The sequence below is a fragment of the Alosa pseudoharengus genome, unplaced genomic scaffold (genome assembly GCF_046254945.1).
Source record: "Alosa pseudoharengus isolate Yale_2024_CS ecotype anadromous, Long Island Sound unplaced genomic scaffold, YU_APseudo_1.1 YU_APseudo_1.1_scf_14, whole genome shotgun sequence".
Classification (NCBI taxonomy): domain Eukaryota; kingdom Metazoa; phylum Chordata; class Actinopteri; order Clupeiformes; family Clupeidae; genus Alosa; species Alosa pseudoharengus.
The window spans coordinates 25,992,850-26,016,137 of record NW_027468609.1 but is presented as its reverse complement, the minus strand read 5'-3'; the positions used below and the strand labels follow the sequence as shown (position 1 = coordinate 26,016,137).

The following is a 23,288-nucleotide window of genomic DNA, read 5'->3' as shown; positions in this document are numbered from 1 at the left end:
TTACAGTGAACGAGCATATACCACAATGAAAAATGCATACATATGCTTCACTTGTCAGGTATTTGGACTCTCAGCCTTGGTAACACTGTGGTCTTCCTGCTTCTGTATTTTCTAACAGACATCGATGAGTGCACGACGTCATACGGTCAGATCTGCAGGAATGGCCGCTGCATCAACAGCATCGGCTTGTTCCAGTGTCTGTGTGATGAGGGCTACGAACCCAATCTGGACGGCAAGAACTGCGTCGGTGAGTCGGAGCCTAGTGTCCAGAGAGTTGTTATGGTGACGCTATTCTTGTTTTTGGATAGTAGAGTGGTACACTGTGGATCCAAGTTTTTAAAAAGTATTATCTCATCGCGTATATCTCCTTTTTTCCATCTCTCTCTCTTTATTTATTTTTCATCTCTTGCCTCACTCTTTTTATTAATATGTTCTTTGTCTTCAACCTCTCCATCTCTTTTTTCTCTCATTCTGTGTTCCTCCTCTCTCTCTCTCTCTCTCTCTCTCCTCCCTCTCTCATGGGAATACGTCAGACGTGAACGAGTGTGTCATCCTGCCGGGAACGTGTGCTCCTGGGACGTGTCAGAACCTGGATGGGTCATTCCGCTGCATCTGCCCCGAAGGTTACAGGGTGCAGAACGAACACTGTGTAGGTGAGAGCCCCAGTCCACCCGCCACTGTGTGTGTGTGTGTGTGTGTGTGTGTGTGTGTGTGTGTGTGTCTGTCTGTTTGACTCTGTGAACTGGTGACTCAACAGGGGCCATCGGGTGTTTTTTCTCAATATGAAAGTTTGTGTGTCTGTGCGCGTGTGTACGAGAGAGAGTCTAAATGTGTGTGTGTGTGTGTGTGTGTGTGTGTGTGTGTTTATCTCATCAACTGCCCTCTTATTTCATTTTATTTTTTTTTGGATGGAGAAAAAAACCCTCTGCCAACAAAAATAAAGGAACCCTTAAGTTTGTAAAGGAATTGTGAACAGTGAACAATGATGTTAACTGCACCTCCCCCCCCCCCCCCCCCCCAAGTCAAATGAATGCAGCTCTATCCAACTGCAGTGTCCTGTCCAGCAGGGTTTTATGCTCATATAAGGCAGCCCCTTTTCAACATCATGGGCTAATAGGCCCTCTTGTTTGACTCTTAGATCATTAGTTGTCCAACAAAGCCTCCAGTCAATTCACTAGTAGGGCCACACACATAGTTCATAGATTGATAGATATATGTGTGTGTGTGCACGCACCCGTGAGCGTGTGTGTGTGTCTGTGTTTGTGTGTGCCCGTGTGTGTGTGCAGCAAGTGTGTATGTGTGTGCGCGCACGCGTGTGTGTATGCGTGTGTGTGTGTGTGTGTGCCCATGTGCGTATGTGTGCAAGTGTGCATGCATCACTAGTCTTGTTTCAGGTTGGGTGACCATGATGTATTAGTCACTCCGCTGCAGTTGTGTGACTTTTCTGGGGCACTGTGTCACAGTCTTCCAAACACACCCCCTGCTTTTTCACTCTTGTTTACAGTGTGCTTTCTCGCTCTCTCTCTCTCTCTCTCTCTCTCTCTGTGAGCAAATGGGTTGATGGACGGAATCAGTCTCTTTCTCTGTTTCTCTTTCTCTCTCTCTCTCTCTCTTTCTCTCTCTTGCTCCTCTGTCCCCCTCTCTTAAACAGATGTCAATGAGTGTGTGGAAGATCCGAACATCTGCCTGTTTGGGACCTGTTTCAACAATCCTGGCAGCTTTGAGTGTGTTTGCAAGCCTGGGTTCATCCTGTCGGAGAATGGACGCAGATGTTATGGTACTTCTCTCTCCGTCCCACAAAAAAAAAAAAAACACACACACACATTAAATTCAGTATAAAATTTGTCTGAAAGTAGCCTTGGTGTTTTAATGTCTGAAAAAACTACCAGTAAATTGAGTGCTAACTGCTTTTAAAGAGTGATGATGTTTCAGTAGGAGCTTTTTAATGAGGTGAAACGAAATCGTTAACATAATTTACTTCATAGTTACTTGACTTCCTGTAGGTGAATTGTGTGAAGGCTGAAGTGGCCCATTTTAGCGTTCTGTTCAAACTGCACCTATTTACGCAATTAAGTTGTTTGTGTTCATGTGGAATTTTTCCTGAAGTGACCCTGTATAATGCCCTTATTCAATTACCTCACCCATGTGCTTTGAATAAGTGGAGTTTGCTAAGGGCAGAAAACATTCCTCACTGTCTGTAAACTGAATAGTTTCTGTTTCAGAGAAAGAAAAACAAAGTGCCTGTGTTGTGTCCAAGTATTCATCAAATATGTATGCAAGTGTCTGGTTTACAGAACGCTATCAATGCCACATTTGTTGGTTTATTTTGATGATGAGTAGCCGGTCGAGACTGGTCATGACTAGAGCATCCTTAAGAAACCATTCCACCTTTGTCGTGTTGAATGCCACAGTGATGTGTATGTACGTTTATTTTACCTACACAGAGCCCGGTTCTCCTCTGGAGGACTCTCTCTTGTCATAACGCACCTCTTCATCTCATCTCTGCTTGTTTTCGCTCTCCTTCTCCCCGATTTGTGCAGATAAGCGGGAGAGCTACTGTTTCACGCGCTTTGAGAATGGCAAGTGCTCGCTCCCACAGGCCTTCAACACCACCAAGGCCAAGTGCTGCTGCAGCAACATGCCCAAGGAGGGCTGGGGGGACCCCTGTGAGCTCTGCCCCAAGGAGAGCGACGGTGAGGCGCTCACAGACCTGTCCACATCACTGACACTGGGGTGTCTCTCTCACTCAGAGGCCCACAGACACGTCCGCCCCACTGACGCTGGGGTGTCTCCCTCACTCAGAGGCTCACAGACACGTCCGCCCCACTGACGCTGGGGTGTCTCCCTCACTCAGAGGTCCACAGACGTGTCTGTAGCACTGACACAGAGGTGTCTCTCTCACTCAGATGGTCACAGACGCATTCACATCACTGACGCTTAAGTGTCTCTCTCTCACTCAGTCATTCACAGCACACCATTGATGCACCTCACTTAAGGTTGTAGGATTGATGATGTTGCAGGGTGTTGCAGTGTGACAGCTTTGCTAAAAGCCTGTATGCACTCAACATAGTTTATAGTGCATGCTGCAGACATCGACCTTCTTGAACTCAAGAGTTCTACTCGATCATTACAGGTACTGATCTGTCTTTTAACACATTCAGCATAGAGCTCTGTAATTTAACGGCATTTAAATGTCCTTTTCCTCCACTAAAGCTGGATTCAAGGACCTCTGTCCATTTGGCTTCGGCATAATCCCTGGATTTGATGACTCGCGTATCGGTAAGGATACACCTACAGTAAATCATGTTAAGCTACACATTTTTTGTCATCAGTATGTGAGTTTTCAGGAAATGGTAGCTATAGCCTTTAGTTTTTGTACCTTGCTTGCATTCTGTTTTCTATACTGGAAAGTGTTGTATTTGCTTTCATTTGAATTTTATTTGCATGGGTTGATTTGGAAACACAACAAAGCATAGCACAGGGATGAATCTTTGTCTCATCTGGATTTGTGGTTATCTAAGTCCTATGGCTATACCACTCTCCCTCCCTTTCCATCTTTCTCTCTCTCCACCTTTCTCTCTCTCTCCCTCTCCCTCTCTCTCTCTCTCTCTCTGCCAGACCTGAATGAATGCGTGGAGAATCCAGGCATCTGCTACAACGGGCACTGTATCAACACTGACGGTTCCTTCCGCTGTGAATGTCCTATGGGCTACACACTTAACTACACTGGCGTGCACTGTATCGGTGAGAGAGCCACCCCATTCACTCCCATTCACTTTCAACAGTATGTTGCTAATGTGGAATATGCTAAGTCTGGAGAGGAAATGCATTAATGTCCGGAAACATTCTGGAGACATCTTTAAAATGATTGCCCCCCAAAGCATGATAAATTCAGCTGTGGTAAAAGAATGATTTGCTTTTTGGTAGTCACAAAACACTTAAGACGCAAACTTTAGCATATAAGATGCAGTGTATCTGAATGGGCTGAGTAATAGTGAGGTGTCTGTGTGTGTCTGTGTGTGTGTGTGTGTGTCTGTGTGTGTGTGTGTGTGCGCAGACATTGATGAGTGTTTGGTGGGAAACCCATGCGGTAACGGCACCTGCACCAACGCGATCGGGGGCTTTGAGTGCACCTGTGAGGAAGGCTTTGAACCAGGACCCATGATGACTTGTGAAGGTATACTGCTCTTACTTGAAATGATACTGGTCATTTCTCAGTTAATCAGTGAAATGAGGAAGGATCGGGTATACTCAAGGAGACCCCATTCATTCTCCTAGATGTTCTCATTTTGAGTGAATGCTGTGTTCATCAGTCTATTAGTTAATATTGTGTCAATAGGATTTCATATAAATGGCAGCCTAGAAACATAGACTTATTTTGATGTATGCACCAAAAGTATGCAGTTGTGCTTGTTGTGGGGAAAGTTCAATGTTGCTAATGAAAAGCACAGATGTCCGTATATAATGTTGAGGAAATGTCATGTACAGTAATGCTATACAAGATTTCCCTGGATAATAATGACACAGGTAAGGAAAAAAATGTATAGGAAATGAAATCATCCGGTCAATTACAATGTAATAGACGTTTAATGAAAATTCTTAATTACGTCAAGACAGTTAATTACATGTTCTGTATTTGATTTAATTTGACCCATAAAACTGCAGCAGAAATCGATATCACTCTTGCACTGTTCTAGATTTTTTGTCATTATTATTATTATTATTATTATTATTATTATTATTAATATTAAATTACCTGGCGATACCCGGTGGAAACCCAAGATTGCATGCAGGGCACTGTAGTGCTGCTGGACCTTTACACTTGCTTCTCTGGTCACTGCTCCACTCTAGTAGTGGCTTTGTACAGACTCCTCTTATGTACAGTAGGTACACACAGGGTTGTAGTGGAGACTAAACCCAAGTAAACACAGTTTATCCACCTCTAAAATTTCAGAAATAGAGTTTTTCCACCTCTTATTAGAGTTTATCCACCTCTCAAAACAGTTTATTCACAAATTTCAACTTTTAACATTCAAAAATCACACTGTATTATTCACATTCACAATATGTACACTCATCAACAGTCAAGGAACCATTTAATACCACTGGTATTGTTATAAACATTGGAAAATAACCTCCAACATCATCAAACATGTTCTGAATGCCTTTTTACAAAATTTGATACTGCATGGTGCTGTCCACCTTACTGTGATCACAGAATTCATAGTTTACCCACCGGTTATTTTACCACTACTCCCCTGTGTACATATCAGTATGGACTTTATCTGACAGTGGCTATGCAAGACCAAGTTATGAGATGATAGATTATCCACATGGAGGAGAAATGAAATGCAGGCAAATGAGAGAATGAGTGATAAAAATTCACTTATACTAAAGAGAAAGAAAGAGAGAGTGCTTTCTTGGATCAGAGAATTTGTACCGTTTTTGTGAAAGTGCCTCTGAGTCACTGTTTCAGTTGTTTAGTTAATTCACTTATTTCTGCTGTTGTTGTTGTCATGCTGAGTGATATGCATCATTCTGATTCTCAGGCCAAACGATGAGGTTTGCCTGTGTCAGGTTGCTCTTTTATAAATTGTAAAATCGACTTAGTTCTGCTTTTATGTTGTCATGTGCTGTTTGTGTATCTTAGGACACCCTCTCTGTTTTGATCGGTTTGACCTGATTTGTTTGTTTGGTGTGTTTTTGCTCAGACATAAACGAATGCGGGCAGAACCCGCTGCTCTGTGCCTTCCGCTGCATCAACACGTTCGGCAGCTACGAGTGCAGCTGTCCAGCAGGGTACACGCTCCGGGAGGACGGCAGGATGTGCAAAGGTACAGTAGGCCTCGCACTGGACGCTCATAAGCATCAAAGAAAGTCTCAGACGCCAATCATAACATGAAATCAGACAGACGGCCAACTGACATGGTATGACATCATTCACTGAAACGTAACCCATTTCCTGAGGAGACTATCATAACAAAAACAGTGCACACATGGAAAAACCCAAAGGTGTGATGAATGGTGGACCATAATATCATTGGATACAGTCATCAGTCTTTCATTAATTTGACACTATTGCAATATTTGCTCTGCATTCTAGGATATTTTCCTGACCCACTTTGTAGTTTGTTTACCAGTGCCAAATAAATGCTATTAATAATGAGACTCTCTCCCTTTCTCTCTTTTTCTCTCTCTCTTTCTCTCTCTCTCTCTCTCCCTCTCTCTCTTTCTCTCTCTGTCAGACCTGGATGAGTGTGCGGAGGGCCTGCATGACTGTGAGTCGCGGGGCATGGCTTGTAAGAACCTCATCGGCACCTTCATGTGTGTGTGCCCGGTAGGCATGACTCGGCGCCTGGACGATGAGCTGTGCCAAGGTCAGTGGCTCTCAGTCTCAGCGCTCCCTCTCTTCCTGAGGAAATTAGTGTCACATGGCATCAGGGACTAAAAACAGAAGGATTTTCGTTTTGGTTCGTTCTGAAACATTATTTTTATGTTCCAGTTTGTGTTCCAAGGTCTCTCCTCTAAATGGTAAGTGGTTAGAGCGTTATAGAAGAACAGTTAATAGCATTCCTTTTAAATAACATTACAAATGCCTTTACAAATTGATTGATGACAGGTGGCACAATAGCCTAAACTTTTTCTGCACAACAGCCTTAAAGCTTAAATCAAAGAAGGCAGTACACTATAAGATCTTCAACAATGTCTGATAGTCTAAATTCAGGCACAGAATTTCTTTGCTTTAAGCCCTGGCTTAAACTTATGGACGTTGCTACCAACTGCGTGACACTAGATCTAGATTTTTTCCGAGTTTCTCTTGTATGTTATTTCACACGTTTCAGTAATTTAAACTACATATTTGGAAAAGGCAGTCAGATAGTGTTGGATTGGAAATCCATCTTACAAACTTATAATAGGCCTATTATACAGGGTAGACACAGATTCATAAAGTCTGACTAAATTTAGCCTATAAAGAATCCGAGGAAAACCTTGTGGGCAGGTGACTTTCCAAGCCTATCGACTTTTGAATAATATTCTAATAAAAGTTCATTGAAAAGATAAATACCATTATTATACCAGTGATCTAAAATTGCCATTTTCACTCTGGAACAAGTGAAACTAGTTTTATTCCCGTTTTCGGTTACATTCACCCCAAATTTTAGTTCATTACAGTTTTTGATCTTTGAACCATTTTTAATCCCTGTATGGCATCACTGTGGGGAGACAAAAAAAGTTTCTAACAGCATTTGTTATTTTACATTTTATTGACTGAAGCACCATTTGTCTCACTCTATCCATATTTCTCTCTCTATCTCCCTCTCTATTTCCCTTCCTCCCTCCCTCTCTCTCTCTCTCTCCCTCCTTCTCTCTCAGATGAAAACGAGTGCCGCACTAAGCCGGGTATCTGTGAGAACGGCCGCTGTGTGAACACCATTGGCAGCTACATGTGTGAGTGTGGGGAGGGCTTCCAGCCAGACTCCACCCGCACTCAGTGCTTAGGTGAGCCTCCCCCCCAACAGCGACAAACTGACCACACTATCTATGATATTATACTATGATATTATACCCTTTTTGAATAGTGTGCAGATGTGTGTGTAAATACTAACTTTTTGGCATCATGCTACATTGGCAACTGCTAATTGTTTTATTAACATTTTAACAAAATACCTGTGTCAGTTTAAGAATGCATGCACCGTTTTTCTTAGGTTATGTTATGTTACGCACGGATTTCTCTTCACGTGTCATGTGTTTATTGTGTGTGCAGACTACCGGGAGGGCTTCTGCTTCACAGAGGTGCTGCAGACCATGTGCCAGATGTCCTCCAGTAGCAGGACCCCCTCCACCAAGTCCCAGTGCTGCTGTGACGGGGGCCGGGGCTGGGGCAACCAGTGTGAGCTCTGCCCGCTGCCCGGCACTGCCAAGTACAAGAAGCTGTGCCCACACGGCCATGGCTACGCCACTGACGGCAGAGGTCAGAGACTGCCCTCTGTGCCCCAATTTATTTATTTTCACTGTATCTATTTAGATATTCTTTATTCATGTTTATATATTATATATTAGACCTACTGATGTGTAATTATTTTTGCAATATTACAATACAATGGCAATACAATATTAATACTTAATTACATGTACATTGTGTTACATTATTTATATTTTAGTAGTTACATGTAGAAGATGTAGTTGTGGTCAGTTGAGATTCAGTTTATGGTTAACATGTAATAACATCTGTGAAGCAAATAATAGTATTTATTACTTGCTTAATAACATTGTAATGAGGACTGTTAATATGAAGTGGATTTAATTAATCCTTTTTGTTGATTTATGTTTGCCATGAAGTATTCCATAGAGTGCTGACTTTGGTTTTTCCTGTAAAACTGTATTGAGACATACATGTGGTTTTGCGGCGAGTTTGTTGTACATATTTTCCTGTAGAGCTTCTACCTCAAGGTTTTCCTTTTGGTTGGCCTCATCCTGCTGGTAGCCCACAACCTGGCAACCGCTCAGTCAAGCCAGACCAGAGATTTTTAAAAAATGATTTCTAACTCACTGACATGGTGTCAAATGGGGAAAAACATAATGTATGCCCTGTGTTATTGAGCGGTGTGATGTTTTTTTATCTCCTTTTGCAGACATAGACGAGTGCAAACTCATCCCAGACGTGTGTAAGAACGGGAAGTGCATCAACACCATGGGCTCCTACAAGTGCCACTGCAAGCCTGGCTACACCGCTTCTATCAGTGGAACAGCATGTGATGGTAAGGCTAAAAATACACAAACTGTTATGCTATAGACATATGGGGCACATGTTTCATTGACAGGCAACAAGAAAAGTTGGGCAGCAAACAAACAAAGTGTCTGACATATGAACTAAAGAGGTCTTGTGGCAGGTGGGAGCATGGTGCGTACCCATGTTGTGCTTAGGACCTGGTTCAGGAAATTTAATTAGCAAAATGTTTTTGCCAATTTACAGTGGGGGAAATAAGTATTGAATGTAATTAAAATGCTTTCAGTAAATATATTTCCAATGAGGCTATATGTGCAAGGAGGCTGACACACACAAACACACACACACACACACACACACACACACGTCAATGACGATCTGATTCAATTCAATTCTCATCACTTCATTAAAGTCCATAAATAAAGTTATGTGTAATAAAGTGAAATGAGACAGCAAAACAATATTGAACACGCTAAGAAAAAGCAGTACACAAATGCAAGGAACCAGTTGAAATCTGCAAGTAGTTAGAAAGTATTTATATCTCCTATCTGTGTAAATTAATATCAGCTAAGTTAGTAGATTGATAGGCTATAAAAAAGGTTTTTCTTTACCAAGGTGTCACACAAGAAACATCTCATGATGGGTAAAAGCAAAGAGCGCTCCTTGCTACACAACATTTGGACAGGCCAAATGAGAGAATGTAGTCTGGTCAGACAGGAGCAAAATGGAACTTTTTAGCTGTTATACTACACACCATGTTCGGTGGAGAAATGGCACTGCACATCACCCTAAAATACAATGCCAAGAGTGAAGTTTGGAGGTGGATGCGCCATGGTGTGGGGCTGTTTTTCATCCCATGGTACTGGGCTGGCAGGCTTCATACAATTGAAGGAACGATGAATGGAGCCATTTTTTCCAAGAGAATCTTGCCATCAACCAGGTTGATGAGGATAAGACGTGGGTGGACATTCCAGCAGGTTAACGATCCAAAGCATACAGCCAAGGAAACTCATAATTGGTTTCAGAGAAAGAAAATTAAGGCCCTGACTTAAATCCAATTGAACAATTGTGGAAGGAACTAAAGATCAGGATTAAAAAGAGATTTAAAGACTATCTGTTTTGAAGAATGGGCCAAAATCACACCTGAATACCGTGGCTGATTTGTTTTTCCATACAGGAAATGTCTTGAAGCTGTCATTACAAACTAAGGCTTTTCCACAAAGTATTTAAGAAATTTCAGTTGCCAAGTTCAATACTTTTTTTCCCTGTGTCATTCCACTTTATTACACATAACTTAATTTATGGACTTTAATGTTTGGATTTCTTTATATGTGTGAATTTCTTGAGTTAATACCAAAGTATGGTGACAATTTCATGTGCATAGCCTCATTGGAAATATATTTACTGAAAGAAATGCAGTTAAAATGCAGTCAACGTGTGGACTGAACGTGACTTGGTTAACATGTAGGCTGACACACATGCATCTGTCTTTCAGACCAGGATGAATGTTCCATGTCTCCCAAGCCGTGCAACTTCATCTGCAAAAACACAGAGGGCAGCTACGCGTGCTCCTGTCCCCGTGGTTACACACTGCAGGAGGATGGCAGGACCTGCAAAGGTGGATGACCCTTTAACACTCTTTAAACTTTCACATTTTAAGAATTATGTATTAATGCATTATGATGCCATTACAATTATAATAATACATAATGCATTAATACATGAACATTAATTAAGCATGCATTCAAAGATGAACTCCTTCCATTTTGGAGCTGGAGGCGATGCACTTCCAGTAGTTCCTGTTAAGCCTCAGTTTTAATGACTAAATGGTTCACAAACTCACACATGCAGATCTGGATGAGTGTCAGACCAAGAAGCACAACTGCCAGTTCATCTGTGTTAACACTATCGGCGGCTTCACCTGCAAGTGCCCTCCTGGTTTTGCTCAGCACCACACAGCCTGTATAGGTGAGTGCACGCTCACGCGCACAAACAAACAAACAAACAAACAAACAAACAAACACACACACACACACACACACACACACACACACACACACACACACACACACACACACACACACACACACACACACACACACGTCAATAACGATCTGATTCAATTCAATTCTCATCATTTCATTAAACTGTATAATGTGCTAAAATCATATATAGCATATAAATTCCCCCAAAGTCCATGACCCTAACCAGCCACCATACAAAGCGACATGCTTGTTGAGCCCCAGGTGTTGCTTTATGCTCCTCAGACAATAACGAGTGTGCAGCGGAGCCCACCCTCTGTGGAGCCAAGGGCATCTGCCAGAACACGCCGGGCAGCTTCAACTGTGACTGCCAGCATGGCTACTCCCTGGACAACACTGGCCTGCACTGCGAAGGTGTGTGCTACAGTCCTACTATTTATCAGTCGATATATGTAGATATGAAAATGGATGCATGCATGGATGGATGAATGAATGGACGGAAAGGGATAGAGAGAGTGAGAGAAAGAGAAGGAAAGCAAGAGAGAGAATAAAGGAAAGAAAGAAAGAGAGAGAGAGAGAGACAGAATCCCAAATACACTGTATTATTTTTACCATGCTGTGTTTCAGTGAAAGACTAAAACTGTTCTGTAGCCAGACTGCCGTAATCATAAATCTTGTTTATGTTTTAAGATGTCGTTTTGCATGTCATTGTTTCCTCGTGAGGGAATGTTTTTGAGACATTTAGATGATGGAGCGTCTTTACTTTTCGACCTGATCACCTCCACATTTGTTCTATTTAGGTTACCTATATGTGCGAAATAATATGTTAGCACATATGTTTTGTATGTGTGTGTGTGTGTGTGTGTGTGTGTGTGTGTAGTGGTGTAAATCATAGCTGTGAGCGTGTTTTTCGACACCTCGATTCTCACCCCGTTTTTTTTGCACCACCCAGTAATCCAGCCTGGATTCCATCTTTAAGTGGCTCCAGTCTGCCAAGCGCACACATACCAGTTCATTTAGGGGCTTCTGCCGAGGCCAAGCATTGTTCTCTCCAACTCAATGCAGGCTGGCATGCCCCAAAAACCACAACTTCTGCTTCCATTCAGCAAATAATGTCCACCCTGAGTGTGTGCACCAAACACAATCAAAACGTTCAAATCGATAGGATACACTTTTGTTGTGTGTTTATAAATACGGATGGATAAGAACTGAAAACAGCAGTATCTGAGTGGCCTGGAGTCCCCCAGTGTTCCACTGTCTTCAGTGGATCGTGGATTTTTTTACCTGTTTTGCGTTAGTCAGAAGCTGCAGAAAAACGGCCCTGCGAGGCTGTTTTCGGGCGCTCGTCCTCTTGGATAAAAATACCTGAAACTGTTTCAGCTGAAGGAGAGCCACGTGAGTGGAGGATTGGAAACACATGCGCCAGAGCCTAGGACCGGGGCCGCACGACTGGAGAGAGCCAACAGGGCAGGTTCACAACGACGGAGCGTTTTTTTTTTGTTTTTTTTTCTCCTCAATGTTGTGGGCTAATTTGGCTGAGGGAAAATAATTTTATTTCCTCAACGTGTCTGAATCAGAATGCGCTGCAAGCTCCCAAGGCGGGATTTTGTTCCACATTACGTTTGAGTTGTGCTAGTAAAAGGGCTTCAGGAAAAGAGATGATTGTGCAGAACGCAACCTATTTCTGTTTCTGTACTTTACGTATGTACTTAATGGAAACTATGTTATTTATTTTAGATGGAAAATATTATTTTTCAGTTCTGCACAGACTTCTAGAAATATTAGGTTATTAATTTAATCTTGACACTTTGGTAATAACGTGACAACTGTAAGTGACAAGCTAACTGCCCATGCAAAAAGAGTGCGGTATCCCTGGCATGGCTGTGAGGTAGGCCATCTAGTTTCCAGCCAACGCCTTGATAGATAGCAGGTAAGATCTTTCAGGGGTCAGGATGCCTCGTGAAAGACAGGAGCTGGAACTGTATGAACCTCTCAGAGATCAAAGATGTGGTGCCTGGTTCGCTTAATGTATCAAGCCCACTCTTCCCCCCCCACCCCCTCTATCTCTCTCTGAAGTAGTGGGTCTGGATTATGATCTGTATCAATGTTTGATGAGGATGTGTAATACATGTGGATGTGATTGTTTTGCAATAAGTTAAATATGTAAATATTGGTTTAATAAAAGTGTGTCAAACCTCTCTCTCTCTTTTCTCCCTCCCCCCCTCTGTTTCTCTCTCCCTCTCTTATATCACTCCCTCCTTTTCTCTCTTGCCTCTCCCTCTCCCTCTGTCCAGATGTGGATGAGTGTAAGAGCACCCACAGGTGTCAGTATGGCTGCCAGAACATTCTGGGAGGCTATCGCTGCAGCTGCCCTCAAGGCTACACACAGCACTATCAGTGGAATCAGTGTGTGGGTGAGTGTCAATGAGGTGGGAATTGGGGGAGGCTGCAGGAGTAATCTACTTTCTGGTGTTAAAAGATAAAAAAAAGATTTGCTGGAGGAAATCAAATTACTATTTGGCGCTGTCAAAATTGTGCAAGATTCGTGCAGATTTCTGTTTTTCTTTTTTAGTTTCAAGAAATGTATGCACTTAATCTGCTCCTTCACTCACAATGTGTGTGTGCATCTGTTTGGATACTTACAATGCTTTCATGTTTAGAACAGATTTATACAATGTGCCTCATGCACCATTTAGTACAGACAGATGGAGACACATTATCCATAAAATAGGATCTCACTGAGTTCAAGAGGTTCTGTCAACATTATTCCTTATTCCTATTTGGATACTGTGTGTGTGTGTGTGTGTGTGTTTGTGTGTGTGTGTGTGTGTGTGTGTGTGTGTGTATCGCCTGTCTGTCTGTCCGCACCATAAATCTCTTCTCCTGGTGGGTTATCTTATTTCAGCGGAGCCCCAAGTAGGATTATGTTAAGTGATGTCATCAGATAGCTTACAGCACTGTGCATGCATCCTTTTGAAATGAATGGGCCCCAATGCACGAGAGGCCAGACTTCTCCTAGAATGTGGGCTGCCATTGTTGTTTAGTTTGGATTTGTGAAGTGCGTTCATTAATTAAAGCCCCATTGGCTGGTTTTATGATGCTGGGCGCCTGACCACACATACTTCAGTTAGCGATTGCTTCTCATGCCTGCTGCCTTCTCAACCTCTCCAATACACACAGTCGTGTCCCATCATAGGACATCAGCATGAGCACAGTGTAAAACCTAACACCTCCCATTCGGTATCACACGGTGTTGGCATGCCTGTAGTATTATGGGTAATTGGCAGAGCTTTGAATAAAGTCTCTATTTTTCTGAACTATGTGGCCGTTGGAACACATCATTGAGAGAAGCATGTTTATTACTAAGGACCAACAGGGAGAGGATTTGTGGTCCAAAGTGTCAGGCCGGGGATTTTAAATTTGAAGGGTCATGACTTCAATCATGGTCAGTTTTGTTTTTTATAGTTTTTGTGTCCACTGCCATCAAGAGACCACACAGTCTGTGAGAGGGAGTATGAGAGGGAGAGGGAGGGAGAGACAGAGAGACTGTTTCAGTCTCTGCACTGCCACCTAGAGCGTGTTTGGCATCATCACATCCATAAAACACAATTTGCACGCTAGTGGTCTTGTGGTCTTAACTTAAAGAGCTCATGGTTGCAATACTCAGTCAATTACCGTTACCAATTACCAAGATTCAGGATCAGATATAGGAGCATTCCTCTGAATATTTTTTATAGTTATATACATAAATGCTCATCACCTAGGCGTTTTAGCATATATATGCAGTATACAGTATACAGTTTTGTTGTGTTTGTCACATGTAACATACAAAACCAAGGTAAATTTCACAAATATAAAGTATATTGCCACAGTATAATGATACAATAAAACTCAAGAATAACCACAGTACAAAACATACTGTATGGGGCTCATGATTCCTGTCTTCGTTTTTCCCCTTGTCATCGCTCAGATGAAAACGAGTGCTCGAACCCCAGCAGCTGCGGCTCGGCGTCCTGCTACAACACACTGGGCAGCTTCAAGTGCGCCTGCCCCTCGGGCTACTCCTTCGACCATCCCAGCAGCAGCTGCCGTGACTTGGACGAGTGCAGCTCCCGCAAGAACCCCTGCAACTACGGCTGCTCCAACACTGAGGGGGGCTACCTGTGTGGATGCCCCCCGGGCTACTACAGAGTAGGCCAAGGGTGAGGAGAGATTAACCCCCCCTACCCCTGCCCACACACACACACACACACACACACACACACACACACACACACACACACACACACACACATACACATACACATACACATACACATACACATACACATCGACACACGTGGAAATAATCAGCCAGACCTCATTTGGAAGGAGTAAGCTACTGAGTGGTTAATTTGCAGTTTTACTGTGCAGAAGGTCACTGCCAATCATTTGCTGCTCCTGGTTCATGTCTAGTTGGCTGATGTGAAGTCGGGATAAGAGCAGTCGGGAGAAAAAACTGGATTAAACACATGCTTGCAGGTTCTGGTCGGGTACCAGGATATTGGCCCTCCATAAAATTCCAATAAAAATGAGAATAATATGCAATGAAAATGAGATGAAATGAGAAGAATAAATAGGCTAAATGTATTGATGCTATGGTTGGCTGCTAATATGCAGTTCATTAGAGCAAGGGGGAATGTCAATTAAATGCTAACTTAACTGTGGATGATTGCTTGTTAGCTTTGCATGTATGGTAATATGGGGTCAGATGAGGTCAGTTACCAGTCAGTCAGTCAATCTGATGCTGGCAGCCATATTGGTTGCTTGCGCAGGATTTTATCATTTAAACAAAACAAAATTTTATTGTGTTAAGAAGACATATCAGTGTATTGACATAGTAAAGATTCTGCAACATCTCAGAAGGCAGTTTCATATTTATACCTTTTAGATTACCACATTATATTGTTATTTTGACATCTTCTGTCACTATGTGTTGCAGTCACTGTGTGTCAGGCACTGGCTTTGGGAAAGGCCTGTACACGCCTCATCAAGGAGGACAAGGAGTGGACGAAGACAACGCCCTCTCCCCTGAGGCCTGCTACGAGTGTAAGATCAACGGCCACTCCAAGAGGGGGATACGCAAGAGAAGGGACGCCAATGAAACCCTAGCCGAAGAGGTGAGACCACTGGGGTCAGCCCTGAGAGGACAGGCTTTACCTTCAGCCTGTTAGCATAAGCTTTCTCTGTGCTAAAATGTTTGTTTCTCCTATACTGTTTTAGCTGTTGACTGTAGTCATCGGACATTTTGCATTGGCTGTTTGCAGCAAATAACAGGATGTAGATGGCCATTTTAATATTTCCTGAGCAGGAGGAACCAAGGAAATGAAAGGGAGTGGCATTCTGTCTCTCTCTGTTAAAATGATACACAGTTAGGATTAGGAATGATAATATAAGATATGATACTGACATTCTACTTGTACCTAAATAAGATTGCACCAACTACACTCTATTTAGCATGCAGACAGTAAGGTTACCGGTTGATTGACTGACTGCTATCTCAGTCTGTTCCTTTGAAATGTATTGGCTTTTTGGACTTCTCCAAGACCCAACTCATTTGGTAGCTGTTTGGGATCTAACAATGTGAATGTGAACTCAATTTCAGTACAGCTGTGTGAGAATAAAATTGAGAGGGAGAACTGAAAAGGAGTTGGCAACAAATCCATTAGACGTGACCTTTTCTTTTCTTTATGACCAAGCAGCCATGTTTCGGTTTAGATAACTTTGGTGGTAAGATGAAGTGGAATAGAAGTAGGTAGAATCTTTACTCTTAAGTATAATGTCTTACACCAAGAAGAAAAAAAATTGTTTGAACCAACTGGTGAAGCATTATTTGGAACTGTAAGATTGCACTTCCCAACATAACCAGAAGATGGCGCAAACTAACAAAAGATCAGATAACCAATCACATGGCAAAGGGGTATTTAATCCCCATTAGTTAATAATGTTACGTTTATGCTAGATGCAACAGCTGGGAGCACTCACTTTGGGCTGGAGTTTTTAGAAAATACTATGACCTGTAGGTGATTATGGGTTTGTTGTGTGTGTGTGTGTGTGTGTGTGTGTGTGTGGGTGCATATACAGTAGGTGAGTGTTTGTGTGTTGTGATGTGTTCCCATGTTGTCCTGCATTTATAGTGGTTTGAACATAATTGGACTTGGGTGTGTCACACTTGAGAGCTTCCAGATAATCCAAGTAAAGAAAAGGCATAGTGGTGTGATGTCCTTCTAGATGTCTCATAGTGTGTGTGTGTGTGTATGCCCATTTACCCAGGAGCCAGAGGTAAGCCTGGCTAGCCTAGACGTTTTTTTATAGCAGCCTGACAAATGCAGTTCCCATGTTTTCCTGCATAAATAGTGGTTTGAACATAATTGGGCTTGGGTGTGTCACACTTGAGAGCTTCCAGATAATCCCAATAAAGAAAAGGCATAGTGGTGTGATGTCCTTCTAGATGTCTCATAGTGTGTGTGTGTGTGTGTGTGTGTGTGTGTGTGTGTGTGTGTGTGTGTGTGTGTGTGTGTGTGTGTGTGTGCGTGTGCCCATTTACCCAGGAGCCCGAGGTGAGCCTGGCTAGCCTGGACATTGACGAGCCGCTGACACTCACGCTCAACCTCTCCCAGCTGGACCCCGGCCAGCACCTCCTGGAGCTGCGGCCTGCCCTGCGGCCCCTCGACGGCCACGTGCATTACGCCATCGCCGGCGGCAACGGGGCCGGCGTCTTCCGCCTGGAGCACAGCGACGACGGCCTCACTTACCTGCACTTGGCGTCGTCGGCAGGATCGGAAGGAGAGGAGGCGTGGCGGGGGCAGTCGAGTCGGCTGACCCCGGGGAGCTACACGCTGGAGATCAGCAGTGCACCACTATACGGTCCAGCCCAGCTTCGGGCGCTCCGCAACATCAAGGACAGAGACTACCTCTCGGGGGAGCTGGGCGAGAACCTGCACATGAGACTGCACATCAAGCTGCAGGAGAACTAGAGTCAGCCGGTCTGCTGTGCAGCTAGATCACACCTATGTCATTATCTCCTTGAAAGACTGGTCTCCCTCTCTCTCTCTGTCTTCTCCACCAGTGCTGCTTTCTCTGGCTCTCTATCTCTCTTTCCTTCTTTCTTTCTTTCTTTATCTACCTATCTATCTATGCATCCAGATTTTTATTTTTGGAGCCCTTTCTCTTTTTTAAATGTAATTCATCATTCTTTTTCTCTCTCTCCATCTCTTTCATTCCATCTATTCCTCCCTCTCTCTGGCCAAAGAGCTACCCTACCTAGAGGCTAGGGGAAATGGGTGGAAGTGTCCCAACCAATGAGCACGCTCGCTCTCAGTGAGGCGTGTGTGTTGTGCGGCGTCTGGACGTGTCAAGCCAAAGAAGTAACTCCTTGTTCCTGTTTGTCCCTACAGCAGAGTTTAAGCTATCGTTTGGTCCCTGTTTTTTATGATGTTTTGCTGTGTGTGTAAATGAGGCTGTCTTGTTATAACTATATTGACAAAAAGCTGTCAGTATTATCACGTTGTTGAAAGCATTGATATGTTAACGTCAGCTTGTTGTTAACAGCTGGGATTTATTGGGAGCTATGTTTTCACAAATGTGTCACAGGCTTAGTGTTTTATGATGGACGCATAAAAGGAAATTAAACACAAGCACACACACACACACACACACACACACATATACATATATATCTCTATTCATCTCCTGTTGCTCTACAAAGGCTCAATAGAGGCCGTGTTCTGCTGCCAGGACACATGTGTCAGTGCTTATAGTCCTCATCAGTCTTGGCGTGGATATAGGGCAATAAGAAACTCACTGACCTGGTGCACCTAAAACACACCCAGCAGCATTTGAGAAATAACCGTTATCGAGTCAGTGAGTAGACAGTGAGAAGGAACAAGAGAAACAGAGAGAATGCCCTCTTGGGAGACTATTAGCTTATTACTAATTAAACACAATCCACTAATTGAGAAATTAGTGTTAACACCATGTAACTGTCTTGTAAAGACATTCCCTTAAAGGAAGCATAAAGTTAAAAGAAAATGACTCCAGCGACTGAGTTTAAGTTATGTGAAAATAGTTCTTTGGAGGATGCAGTCCACATTGGCCATAAGTGTACTACATGGATGGCAAATGCCCTATTATTTTGCCACCCCCCACTCCCACCCCAAAAAATGTTTATACAAACATACAGTATATCACGTTATAAACTGAACATATCACCAAATTATTGCATTGCTGTACCTGTGGAGATGAACACAAGGAAGGGAGCTACAATTAACACTCACGCTGTTGTGACAGGCACACGGCTAGGTGAGAAGTACATGGCAACAAGCCTCTATGAGCAAAGCTAGCGTTGCGTTGACTATGCTAATTACTGTGAACAGCACATCAATTAAGGAATTCACAAGTCAGTACTTGATTAGCATACACATTAATCAAGAAAACTGCCACATGCTTGAAGGTTGGGCTTGAACAAATTGGAATGGATGGTTATGTCCATTGTGTTTGAACAACAGAATTATGATGAATTATTATACACAATATTCCACGTAATTTTATTTTTTTCCGTCTTAGGATGTTTTGTATTTGTTACTTTTAGAGTTCTTATCTGTTCGTCATTGGTTATTGATAAATGGTTGTATTGATTTATTTGACTTTAATCTTTTGACAAAATCAAAATCTCATCTCAAAATGTATCAATTCAGTCACCAGTATGGCATCAAATACTGCTCTTTTTCAGTAGACACTGGAAAAAACACCTCTTTTCTTTGGTATAAGCATGATGATGGAAACCCAAAACCCCATACACTGAATTTTCCATTTTAGAATAATCCATGGTAATATGTAATGTTCCTGAAAATGTATATATTAAAGTTTCCAGTTGTGTTATCAACAGTTAGCGGAAGAGAGCAAACCTTTATGTACACATTATCTGTAAACAGTTCTGTCTGTGCCTTATGTAACTATTGAACTACACAAACACCATGTGCCTTTGTGGTACTCTATGTATGAAAAAAAAATAATCAGAAAACTTCTAAAGAGAAAAGGGTAACACTTTACTTGACAGTATCGACATAAGAGTGACATGACACAACATATGACACTGTCATGACACATGAACCCTAAACCTAACCCTAACTTGTTATGACAAAAACCGAATGTCACTTAATAACAGAAGCGTTATGTCATAAACATTTATGACTTGTTTATGACACATTCATGACAGTGTCATGTCACTCTTATGTCGATACTGTCAAGTAAAGTGTAACCGAGAAAAGTTCTGATATACTGGTGCTGCCTTTTTGCTTAAACCAAATACTGTACACAAACACACTAACAATCTTCTGACTGAAACTAAACCGGCGTCATAGTGATGATAAGAAATGAGTAACTATTATAAATGCAAACAAACTGACTTGGTGCTCATGGTGTGACACTGTTGTATAGGCCATGATGTACAGAGTATTCTCTGTAGATTGACTCAGATTACAGATGGAGACTATTCTCTGCAGATTGACTCAGATTACCGAGAGTATTCTCTGCAGATTGACTTGTGTGTACAGATCTCTTGAGATGTAACAGCTCTATTGCTGCCATAGATACCATTGGGGACCATTGTGTATGGACCGTAGCAGAGTCACGCCCTGTCGTGAGAAATTGGCAACTGTAAATCTTTACTATTGTACTGTGGAGATATGTGCATTTCTTTAAAATAAATTTGTACAGAATAATGGCCTTACCATCAATGGTTCTTCTGCTGACAAGTCTGTAAATAGGAGCTGAGGAGATGGTCTCAGTGATAGTATCAGTAAGGCTTAGTGAATGAGATGTGGAATTGTGTGCAAATGTGCCTGAATAGGTTATTATGAACGCAGATATAGAGACGATTCTACCGAATTCGTGCAAATTGCTGTCCCAGACCCTAAAAAGTAATTTAAAAAGCATTTATACAGAAAAATGTTACATATTTATGAAGATCTTTTTATTATCTATTAAGAACTAAAACAATATTTGAGGTAGCATCAAGCTTAATATATATAAAATCATCATGTACTTTCAATTGAGAGGTGGCTGTCCCAAACCCTAAGGCCTAAATTTCACCTTAAAAAATATTAAATCATTTTTGTAATTTTTTTCTAAAGATCTTTTGAATACCTATGATAAAAGCAATCGAAAAAATATATTTATTGCATATTTTTTTCAAAAATCATAAATTATGTAAAAAATTTTGTCCCGCATTTTTATGTCACAACCGAAACACTGTAAGGTTTAGCCCATAGGATGGTAATGATTTTAGCCACACCCCTCCATTTTGGACCAGGAAGTGTGTGTGAATCCCTCTCTCTCTCATGGCCACATGGTGAGTAGATCAGTCCAATCATTTTTGAGTAAATGCATTCAAAAGTCTCAAAATCACATTTATTTCAATTAATCAAGTTGTTTTGGTTGGGTTTTTTTTTTATAATTTTGTATAAATGTTCAGAATTGTGCTATCTAACCATGTGCTGACTAGCATCTTTGAGATAGGCTCAAAAATATATTTTTTCGTCACCAACGAAACAGTCACAACCGAAACATGTATTGAAGTTTCGATTGTGACGAGATGGTTTCGGTAGTGACTAAATGGACCGTTAGGTCCTATATTTTGGTAAATCAGTGATATTTCGAATTGCACATTTATATAAATAAAATGCATTTTAGGATATTTAAGACTAGTCCTACAACCTAAAATACAATTTTAGTTTCAATGATTAAGATAGTGCTATTCATGGGTTTCATCAGGTTCCTTTCCTCAGGTGTATTACGGATCCCACACACAGCTGCGTGCATCGCGTTGCTGGAGACGCATCCCATTCACTTTAAATGGGCTCACGTGATCCATGCCGAACTGAATTGTGGGTCCGTCGCGTCGCGTTTCTCCCGCCGCTCGCGTTGAGGAGTTCAGCTGTTGCTGCACCGACAGACGGCACCGGCCAATCAAGCCAATCTACGGACGGCACCAACCAATCACATTACGGTTTTACTTCAAGTCATTTGCATAGCTACCGTCGGGAACACCCACTGGAATGCGTTGACGGAACGCAGCTGTGTGTGGGAGCCGTTAGTCAAGCACCATGCAGTCTGCATTCATAATCTAGGTGCTTAATTGTATACACCTGTGGAAAGGGACCTGATTCAGGGACACCCATGAATATAGAAACAAATTGCCAACATGTCTAAACATAAAAGAAAATGTGGAGCAGAAAGACTGATAAAATATAGACAAATATTGAGGGATGACTCAGTACCAAGTAGTAAGAATATTTAAGAAAGGAAAGTGAAAGAAATCATTGTTCAACTGTAGCCTGGGTGTTCCCATGCTACCTTGCGCGCGATTTGATTCACGCTGCTAAGGCAGCGTGGAGACCATGGAGCAAATTTTCTCCTGAGATAGGCGACCAATCACAGAACAAGGGGGAAAGCAAGACGATGATGAGCTATGCACAGACGCATTTGATAGACATCCGTGGCACCCAATAAACGGATCTGGGCATTTTTTTCAAATACGAGAAAATGAACGTTTGGTTCCCAGACCACGTCTCATTGAGAAGTGGTGGCGCTAGCCAGGCTAGTTCAACTGCATATTTTTGCAGAAGCATTAGTTAGGAAGACTGAGGGCCCTATCTTACGGCTCCCACACACAGCTGCGTGCTTCGCGTTGCTGGAGACGCATCCCATTCACTTTACATGGGCTCACGTGATCCGTTGCCGAACTGAATTGTGGGTCCGTCGCGTCGCGTTTCTCCCGCCGCTCGCGTTGAGGAGTTTAGCTGTTGCTGCACCGACAGACGGCACCGGCCAATCAAGCCAATCTACGGACGACACCAACCAATCACATTACGGTTTTACTTCAAGTCATTTGCATAGCTACCGTCGGGAACACCCAGTGGCATGCGTTAATTGTGTCGCAACACAATTGTTTTCCTAGTTTTAGGTCAGCGCATTTTATCATTATTCCACCAGACACCCATACTGTGTGATCCTTGCACACCCACGGGTGTATCGATGAAAAAAACAGGTGTGGTCAGGCATATTATGATCACAAATTGCTATTTTGACGCCACAAAAAATGAATGTGATCTAAAGTTAAATGGGCATTATTTCAGTTATTTTGAGGGTGCACTGTCAGGAGTCTAACAGCCTGGTAAGACCTAAGCCAGTGTTTCTTAAACTGGGGGTCGGGACCCCCAGAGGGGTTGACAAAAATATCGGAGGGGTCGCGAAATGATTTGCGGGTTTTCAGACCGACATGTTTAAAAACTGGGATATTCAGTAGCCCTAGATATAGGGTTACAATTCAAAATGTTTCCATAATGTTCCTCCGAATGTGGATGCTTTGTTTACACAAACTCAAATCTCTATCTGCGCCTCTTGCAACGATAACTTCAAAGATGCCGTGCGTAAGCTTACCAGTGACAGAACATTATGCAGCCTTTTCTTGCCACAGGACTGCCAGTTATACATTGGATGAGTGCTAGTTATCCTTTGGAAAACAATAAATCAGATTG

General features: G+C 42.4%; 1 protein-coding gene across 1 annotated transcript in view; it reads left to right on the top strand.

Moving 5' to 3' along the window:
* The window catches only part of fbn2 (fibrillin 2), a 93,576-nt gene extending 73,105 nt beyond the window's left edge, over positions 1-20,471 (top strand). Inside the window, exons 47-65 of the mRNA XM_076284374.1 lie at positions 119-247; positions 534-653; positions 1,652-1,777; positions 2,541-2,693; positions 3,214-3,279; positions 3,619-3,744; positions 4,058-4,177; positions 5,712-5,834; positions 6,246-6,377; positions 7,375-7,500; positions 7,766-7,972; positions 8,634-8,759; positions 10,224-10,346; positions 10,580-10,696; positions 10,996-11,124; positions 13,005-13,124; positions 14,681-14,912; positions 15,692-15,869; positions 17,301-20,471. Of these exons, the coding sequence (XP_076140489.1) occupies positions 119-247; positions 534-653; positions 1,652-1,777; positions 2,541-2,693; positions 3,214-3,279; positions 3,619-3,744; positions 4,058-4,177; positions 5,712-5,834; positions 6,246-6,377; positions 7,375-7,500; positions 7,766-7,972; positions 8,634-8,759; positions 10,224-10,346; positions 10,580-10,696; positions 10,996-11,124; positions 13,005-13,124; positions 14,681-14,912; positions 15,692-15,869; positions 17,301-17,726 (2,879 nt within the window). The 3' untranslated portion in view covers positions 17,727-20,471. The remainder of the gene's footprint in view (positions 1-118; positions 248-533; positions 654-1,651; positions 1,778-2,540; positions 2,694-3,213; positions 3,280-3,618; positions 3,745-4,057; positions 4,178-5,711; positions 5,835-6,245; positions 6,378-7,374; positions 7,501-7,765; positions 7,973-8,633; positions 8,760-10,223; positions 10,347-10,579; positions 10,697-10,995; positions 11,125-13,004; positions 13,125-14,680; positions 14,913-15,691; positions 15,870-17,300) is intronic.
* The last annotated feature ends 2,817 nt before the right edge of the window (positions 20,472-23,288 follow it).